The sequence below is a fragment of the Brachionichthys hirsutus genome, chromosome 12 (assembly GCF_040956055.1).
Source record: "Brachionichthys hirsutus isolate HB-005 chromosome 12, CSIRO-AGI_Bhir_v1, whole genome shotgun sequence".
NCBI classification, from domain to species: domain Eukaryota; kingdom Metazoa; phylum Chordata; class Actinopteri; order Lophiiformes; family Brachionichthyidae; genus Brachionichthys; species Brachionichthys hirsutus.
The window spans coordinates 10,410,661-10,420,005 of NC_090908.1; the positions used below are offsets into that span (position 1 = coordinate 10,410,661).

Consider the following 9,345-nt stretch of genomic DNA (forward strand, 5'->3'; position numbering starts at 1 on the left):
CGATAAACATGTCATTTTGATTCTGGAGAGATTCGTCCCTAATATTTTTGCTATATTCCCGATGTGAACGGTTGTCTGAAATGCTCCCTCTTGTGTTGTAATCTGTTGTGTCCAATTAATCCAAAACAAGCTGGTTGAATTGTGCAAATCTGAGACAACAGACTCTGTGGGAAATGGTTATCTCCAAAAACATTCTTCATATCTGTCCATTAAAGGTCCGACAATTTAATATATTTCACTGATGCCCCCCCCCCCCACATACAAGTGCAACAAACGAGATGTGTTCTGTCTGCAGGTGACTGGCTGGCTGGAATACAACCCTGCTCCCTCTGAGGACATCCCATTCCAGGACGGTGCCGCGGCCTCCCCTCCCACTGGCATGGAGCCCACCAAAGCCCAGTCGGACGGTGGCCTCAATGTCACCCTCACCATCCGCCTCCTCATGCACGGGAAGGTAAACACATTAGGTTTCGTCCCTTGTCTGTGCTGAAGTACGGTGCTGCCATTCCCGTCCGCCGAGCTGCTGACGGGCCCCACAAGGTCCCCCCCTTGTTTTGCATGCCAAGCAGTCTGCAGCTCCAAACATCACATACTACATGGCTGCTCATGCGTACGCTGCAGACACCAGCGACCCTCATCTAAATAAGCCTGCAGCACGGCAAGGCCCAGTCCGACCCCAGTATCTGCCAAAAGATGCGTGATGGCTGCAGGAGACTTTGTCAGCGGGTCCGGCTCCGGCTTCGCACACGGATCCAGACGAGGTTAAGGGTCTTTCCCATCAAACGATTATTACGTTCGGCAGTTCGAGGCACTGGAGGGTGTTGCATGCTCAGTTAGGTGATGATGCACCACCTGCTCAAGCCATCTATTCTGGATGCCGTCGCTCGTCCACACGAGCGATCGATGTCAGTCCTCACAACCTCATTAGGTTGTTTTTTTTTATCATACAAATTGTTTCTTAAACCCAGCCTGGCAATTTTGTTGCTGACGCCTAACAAAAATAAAAAGAGCAATATAAAAATGAGTTGATTTAGTTTTTTAAAGGCGCTTTTTTTCTTTAGGATTAAGCTTCTCCAGAATGTGTCTGAATCGATTGATGGCAGCTTCGCGCAGGTCTGATTGTTAGATGTGAGCAATCCATCATTGTTTAAGGGTTGTGACGATATATTAAAGTCGCTTAACGCAGCGAAAGAGAAAATGTGTCATTTGTGAATGATGGACTGGCCTCTTGTCAAGATGCGATAAATAAATGGGTAAAAATGATCTGTTGGGTATGTAGAAAAAAAAACATCAACCCTGGACCCCATGCAGCTTCATAACCTGTTCTGTTGGAATACATTCATGAATACACTTTATTGTCCCCCACTTTTGTGTTTTTACTGTAGGAGGTTGGGAGTATAATTGGAAAGGTATGTTATTTTTTTATTATACAACACATCTTTATATTCTTCATACAATCACCAGGCTGTTTTTTTTCTTGCAGAAAGGGGAAACAGTCAAAAAGATGCGAGAAGAGGTGAGACCCAAAAAATATGCAATTTATATAATAATGTAAAATATGTTTCTTCAGCTTATGACTCAGAAAATAGACATCCTGCAGTTACACTTGTCAAATGCATTTTCTATTTTTTTAATGGTGAAAAAGGAAAGATTTTTTTTTTAAAAACCTAGAAATATTTATACATGTATTCCGTCGCTCGGTTGATATTGACATGTGTCGCTTTTCCAGAGCGGAGCAAGAATAAATATTTCTGAGGGAAACTGTCCAGAGAGGATCGTAACCATCACTGGACCAACAGACACGATCTTCAAGGCCTTCGCTATGATTGCCTACAAATTCGAGGAGGTATGATAAGATTGCCTGATGGACGGTTGCAGAGCATCTGCATGAAGCCAAATCCAAAGCTCAGAGCGCCTCTCTTCCAGGATTTTACTTTGGATTGTTCCGATATTTCTGAAAATCTCTCCCGAGTGCTCGGTTACAGTATCTCAGTTTGAGACGGCGCACGCGAGATTCACATGTACCATTATAGAAGACAACTCGCAGTGGGAAGAACAACGAAGCATTTTCAATCAGGTTTATGAGCAAAAGATAGTATTTTCAAGATGCGATAACCGGCTCAAACAAGAACAGTTTAAATAGCTCAGTTTCTGCGAGTAAACCCAAGAATATTAGAAAAAAACTGAAGACGGTTGCTGTTGAGGAATGGGCAAAGATTCCACAGGAATGCTGCGAGAAGCTGCGAGGTGTCTCTGTAAAGAGCGAGAAACACCTTTCATGAAGGGTTGAATAATTTATGGGCTGCAGCAGTCGGTGAAAGTGGACCTTTGCATTATATGTTGGACGTACACTCTGTTCCTGTGTGATTTGATGATTATAAACTCAACATATTCTGAAAACAAACCTGATAAAACGATGGCGGCGACAGAAGCTACAGTATATTCGTATAAAATCACTCACTGCTGTTTGCAGCCCGTTTCTGTACTGACTTTAAAATATCGAAGACAACTTCCCAAGGCACGTGTTGCTCTTGTGTTCTAGGATATAATCAATTCCATGAGTAACAGCCCGGCAACCAGCAAGCCCCCGGTCACCTTAAGGCTCGTCGTGCCAGCCAGCCAGTGCGGCTCCCTCATAGGGAAGGGAGGCTCCAAGATAAAAGAAATGAGAGAGGTATGCTACGACGCATCTTTATATAAAAGGCACGGGATGCTACGACTTTTCAGTTAAGAGTCGAAACATTGTTTCAATTCTCAGTTTGTGTTTGTTACAAGCGAGACAAAGTGTGTTGATAGAATTTGGTTTTAGATACAGTACAAATTAAATCTTACTTATCGTCATTGCGGACATCTTTGTTTGTCCTGGTGCTCATCCAGGGAGCACAAAGGCTTTTTATACGTTGCGCCAACGGAGCCTATCTGGCGGAACATGTCGATTTTATGACGCACGTAGAACCGTCTTGCAGTCCCTCAAGGTCCCTTACTCTATTTCAGTCCACAGGGGCCCAGGTTCAGGTGGCAGGTGACATGCTGCCCAACTCCACGGAACGTGCAGTGACAATCTCCGGGACACCAGAAGCCATCATCCAGTGTGTCAAACAGATCTGTGTGGTCATGCTGGAGGTAGAGTATGAGGAGACGTATTAACGGTACTTTAGCGTCGTATATTGTGGAAAAAAATATGTAGTATAGGTAAAAAATAAAATAAAAACTTTTACTTTGCATTTTGTTCCAGCCTTATTTTAGGTTTTAAATGAGTTATTTAGGATGGAACTATGTAGAATAATAGTCGTCAAAAAGTAAAAGCAAAAAAACAAACAACAACAACACATGGGATAAATAATGCATGTATTTTTTTTGGCATCACTCGCCTCTGGTTTGGAGAAACACTTAGAGGCACCGCTTGTGTTTCTCAATGCTGCAGTCCAAGTGCAAGCCCAAGGTGAAAACTCGCCCCCGTCCACAGAGCAGCCGTTACAGCGGAACTCTGTAAACCGTCTCCAACGTCCTCGCTGCTGCAGCACAGCGTGAATCAATAAGTGCTTCGTTATCGTTGGTTTGGAAACTGAAGCCGCCTCCCTGCTGTCTGAGAGCCAAGCCTGGGACCCTCAGATGGAGATTAGAGACCTGGCGCTGCATTAATCTGAGATCATCAGTTGTCACAAACGCAGACTCGTCTTCGTGTTATAATACAATCCATAAAAATCTCTGAGGGTCATGGCTCAGCTTTGTTTTCCTGAACAGCATAATGTTTATCAGTGGTTGCCAAGTAACCAAGACACAATATTTCCTCCATGGGTTTTTTTCTCGAGTGTAGCTTGAGGCATTTATTGTTTCCCCTCCATAATTGAATGTTTGTCGCAGAGTGAAATTACAGGGCGCACAACAAGCGTTCTCTTGGAGCCGGCCGTTTTGATTTCACGACCTAACCGGCGAGGTCAATGAGATGCAGGTGAGAACAAGACGGGCGACCACACAGGGAATTGTCCAATACAGAGGAAAATGAAGCCTGGGATACAGGGAACAAACTAACCCCCCCCCCCCCCAACATCCTGCAAGGGTTCTACCTTTTCTAATGTCTTCCTCCACCCGACGTGAGAAAAGCTTGATGCAGACAGTGTTCCATGAATCATCGGTAATAATGTGCTGACTCTTCTTCCTCCCTTCCTCTTCTCTTAGTCTCCGCCAAAAGGGGCCACCATCCCTTATCGCCCGAAGGCCGCCTCCACACCAGTCATCTTTTCTGGTGGCCAGGTAAGAGCTTGTGCCTGGAGTCCAACCGACGAGTTTTACTGCATCATCATCATCATCAGCCGCTGCCTGTTGCTGCGGGTCTTTTTACTCGTTTAACAACCCCGCCGATCAGCAGAGGCAGAAGTAACGCAACTTCGTTAAACTGCGACAAAAAGACAGCCAGGCTGGGTTTAATGTGTAAGAAAAACGCCGACCTATATCCTCGCAGGAGCGCGAGCCGTTATTTACACCATAAGATTACATAGTCATGTGATATTTAAAATTTGTTCTGTTAAAAAGTGTACAGATTGGCTCCGTTTTTTGAGACCAGTTCACAGGACCCATTTTGAGGCTCGGAGACGGGGTTGATTTTTAGTCGTTTTAACGCTCCTTGTGTCTTCTTCTTTCTCTAATCTGCTTGTTATGTGCGAAGTTACCGCTTTTGCTAATTATAATAAGCATGTATTTATTAAATCCATTTTAAACTAAAGTGCTTTGTGCCCCCCCCCCCCCATTTTTTTGAGGGGGAATGCATTTTTGATCAATTTTTATTGTAAATCAGCTGCTACAACCTGCCCACTCGTGTTTTTCCATCTTTCCAGGCCTACACAATTCAGGGACAATATGCCATACCCCACCCAGATGTGAGTTCACCATTATCTTTCTGATTTTATCTAACTATTCTTGTTTCTCAGTCATATTTAATAATAATAATAAATAAATAAAAACAGCAGGAAAGTGTTGATTTTATGGACTGTCTGCTCTTTAAAGTTATTTTAAAAGTGTGTACAAAATCAGTTGACAGAAGAAACACTTGCTCTGGATGATAACAGAATCTTAGTCATAAATATAAAGGCAAACACAGTAATAGCAAAATTGTGGTTTCACAGACCTTTTTTATCCAGTCAACCGTATAATAGCCATTAGTACTCTGCCTCCATCCGTCCTTGTCATAAAGCATCTGAAGAGCCACCTCACATCAAATTTACAAATTCAAAGTCGAGCAATGATTGATGCCACAGGAAGCCCTGGCTGATGGTGCAATCGCTCAAGCGCAGATCTGACACCCCTTTCCCACCATTATTACAGCTCCTCTTAAAAGGAGTCGAAGGCGTGAAAGCAGCCTGCTTGCCCTGTTCCTGATGGAAATGATGTACAGCAGGAAATGGACTTCCTGAGAGCGTGTCAGGAGGAAGAACCAGACTCACGTCTGTATTTTAAAGTTGGAGCAGTGAAAGGTGGTGCCAGAGGTGTCTAAAGGGTTCATCCGTAATTGAGGGGGGACAAATGGCTACGGGATTTTCTCTTTGCCCTTCTCGTAACTCATCCCAGTGGGTAGTGAAAAATAGTTTTCTGCTTCTCCATTTTGTGACTTTTAACCGTAAATGAAATGTAAAAAAAAAAGAGATTTACATAGAAAGGGAATTTTAAAATTACCAACAATTTAGAACTGTCTAACAATAACCCAGTCAAAGTATCGATACGATTTAAGGTGATACTTTTTTTGGGTGGGTGGTAATTGAGCTGCTCTGAAAACACTGTACTGATTTATTTTAATGAATAGCTTGTTTGTAAAGAAACAGAATGTTGTTGTTGTATTCGCAGTTTGAACCTCCGACAGGAAGACGGCAGTCTTGAAATTGGGCTTTAACTGTCACAATGTCAACTGAGGCATGCAGATCAGCTGCAAAACTATTGATCACCAATGGGCGGGGCGTGTCGAAACAGAAAGCCTGAAATGTGACATATCACCAGATTTTTGCCGATTCACTCATTCAGGATCTCTTTTCTTGCTTTTTTTTTTTTTTTTGTCCTCCATCATCCTGTGTCATGGCCTCCTTCTCGTTTCCTCACTCTAGTTTTGGTTGACCTCATTTCTTGGTGTGACCTGTGTACCAGTAACCTCTTAGTTCTACTTTCCCTCCTAACCCTTCAGCAGTTGACCAAGCTCCACCAGTTGGCTATGCAGCAAACCCCCTTTACCCCTCTCGGACAGACCACCCCTGCTTTCCCTGGTACGTACGCACGGGACCCTGTAGACAATTCCTTCTTTTTTCCAATCAGGGAAACATTTCTCCTTCCCTATACCATCCATCTTATCTCTCTTTTGGCACAGCATGACTTTGGCCCTTTTTCGTCTTTGATTTTTAGTTTTCATGAACTATATTTTTTCCCCTCTCGGCTCTGTCTGATATAACTCAAAAATATTGGCGCTATAAAATCATGTTTTTAAGATGGCATTTATCGCTTTGCAACATGATGCATTCATCCTAAATGCACATTTTAGGTTGTTTTGCTTCTCATTTGACTTGGAATAGTGCGCCCACATCGCGCTGGAAATAACCAATGAGTATTCTCTCGACTTCTGAATTCAAGCATTTCGCCAGGACCGTGCCGCCTGACTGAGGCCCAGCTAAGGACGACACGAGTCAATACAGGAAGACGTGGAAGGATTTTAGAATTAACACAAGAAAAGTGTCTAATATGGACAAATGACACAGTTAAAAAAGTTACACCGAGAAAGCACATGCTCAAAATGGGACAAGCAGTCTTGGTAATCCAATTATCTTAGCTTAACATTATAGCAGCAGTGAAACAGGTCTTCTATTTAATCCATACCAGGCTCATATCTGTTTTTTAAAGTTGGAGCCATTGAAACTCCTGCAGCATGCAGGAGCTGGAATCTTTCACTAGACTAACCTCTTGTTTCCAGTCTTTGTGCTATGCTAACCCAAGCTGTCACGTAAAACTGAGTTGTATCCATATGTTTCTTTAAACAAATAAAATGAGCTTCTTTAAAGAAAAAAATCATATTTCCTTCCTTATTACATCACGTCAGGTTTGGATGCCAGTCCTCCAGCCAGCACCCACGAACTCGCCATTCCTAATGACGTGAGTAATGCTACCTTGAAACTGCAAATCGCTCCAGCGCAGCACAGCTTTGTGTTGAATGCAACAAATAAAATAATTGGTTTGAAATTCTGAATTCAAGTCTTTAATACCTTTTTTTAGGATCAAATGCAGATATTTATCACTTTCATCATAAAAAAAAGCATCAAAACAGTAAATGTTTTGACATTACTGTACTGAATGCAAGAATATTACAATTTGCAAAGAGAAATCTGATTCTCTGAAATTCTTAGAACGTGGATGATAACTTTAATTGTTTATTAACTGGCAAGAAAAACATTTATACGTAGGCATGCGGACAGAGATAACCACATCCATTCAACCTAACAATTTAATGAGAACAATTTCAGTGTGAATGTTTCCAACAATGATCCTGTTAGTGCTGCTGGCACAGCAGGACACCCCACTATGAGCTGGTACATTGACCATTAAATCATTTATCAGACTTATTTTCCTGAGTAATGTGATTTAAATTCAACCCAGATCCTTTCATATCCCATTAACCTCTGTGAAATGTGCGACTGTAATTATTGAGCATAAATATATTAAGATAATAAAACTGGCTACTTCATGCTTTACATTCAGACACTTGTGTCCCCCCGCCCAGCTTGTAGGCTGCATCATTGGACGTCAGGGAACCAAAATAAACGAGATCCGACAGATGTCCGGTGCACAGATCAAAATCGCCAACGCCATGGAGGGCTCATCAGAGCGCCAGATCACCATTACAGGGACACCTGCTAACATCAGCCTGGCCCAGTATCTAATCAATGCCAGGTAACTTCCTCAACTCCAGCACAATTAGCATCCATGTTTAGACCTGGTATTAGCATCAGTACGTATTTCTTGCATGCAATGTTTGTTTTCTTGCACATTCATATATTTCTTTTTATCACAAATGCGATCCAGTGATTGAATCACAATACCAGGTGTAAACAAGGTGCGAGTAACGACAGCAACACCGGAATGATCATGCTTGTTACGAAGAGCCAACGATAATCTGTGATTGTGCTCTTTGAAAAGGGAAAGAAAACATATTGCTGCTGTCATTTAGTTTTGGCATTGGAGACAGTTTATACTTCCAGGTTGCTAGACAATGCACAATATCGCTAATGTTTAGACACGAGACAGACATGTAGATGATTCCTGTGGCTTTATGCGTTATTTCCTTGGTTGCTGCAGTCTGTTTTTTTCCCCCTTTTATAATAAATTGCTTCATCCTGTACAAATGGTTCAGGGGAGCAAAGATAATATGAATATGAATGTGAAAAGGACTAAATCGAAACATTAAATGCCCAATGCTTTCATCGGTTTGCAAAGATCTGTCTCTGCTGTATCTGCATGTACAGCATTAACGGTATTAAACTGAAAAGTAGCTTACTCCAAGGCTAAATCTCTCGAGCTGCGAGACTAAATAAATCGAGGCTGGATAGTATGAAGAGCGTCTTTAAATTTTACTGCCATGCTCCACTACTCCTGTCCCTGTTTTCCCTCTATTCATTGAAACCACAAATGCATCATCAGCAGAAAATGAAACTGAGAAAATTGTCCATAGGCTAGCCACACCTCAAAGTCAAATGTCAGTGTGCAGGAGAATGCCACGTGCACAACAAACGGGACTCGATGTCTCCCACTTCTTAAGGCGGTTTCAGACAGCTGCTCACTGAGAAACTGATGGATGTTGCTTTCCTACACCTCCAATGGCAGGTTCAGGGACGTGGCTGCCATGTGGAATGACCCGTCATCCATGACTACATCCTGAAGTAATCCCAAATCTGGTTCTATTTGCAGAAGCCAAACCATCATGTCAAACTTCCCTTAGACTCCCCCTGGATTTGCACAACATGTACCAGTTATTTAGCATTCCATATCAGATACTTATCAAGACCTATTGTGACATCATCTTGAAAAAAATGAATAAAAAATAGAAAACAGAGGGAAATGAAAACATGATGATCGCAAAAAAGCGCAATGCTGTTTGAGACGTGACGCCACCGTTCCTTTCTGTCCGCTGCATGGCTTCATGGGAAGATTGTTGCTGCACGCTTCCGTTTCAGAGGGTTACGTGAAAGGCAAAATGGAATTGCAAAATGAGGTGCTCCATAAGAAGAGCAGCCACTACTGCACGACTTTCGCTCTAAAGTGAAAGTCCTTTCACCGCTGTTCTCCTTTCTGTCTACTCCTCTCCCCATCTCCCCTCGA

The 9,345-nt window shown here is 42.6% G+C and overlaps 1 protein-coding gene across 1 annotated transcript; it reads left to right on the forward strand.

The window, feature by feature from the left end:
• The first annotated feature begins 379 nt into the window (after nucleotides 1-379).
• Nucleotides 380-8,905, forward strand: LOC137901898 (poly(rC)-binding protein 3). Its single transcript, XM_068745928.1, has 12 exons — nucleotides 380-454; nucleotides 1,386-1,409; nucleotides 1,484-1,516; nucleotides 1,730-1,846; nucleotides 2,543-2,674; nucleotides 2,995-3,123; nucleotides 4,180-4,254; nucleotides 4,836-4,877; nucleotides 6,170-6,248; nucleotides 7,073-7,125; nucleotides 7,751-7,920; nucleotides 8,851-8,905. Exons 1-12 carry the CDS (start codon nucleotides 380-382, stop codon nucleotides 8,903-8,905), a joined length of 984 nt encoding a protein of 327 aa, XP_068602029.1.
• Nucleotides 8,906-9,345: the final 440 nt, after the last annotated feature.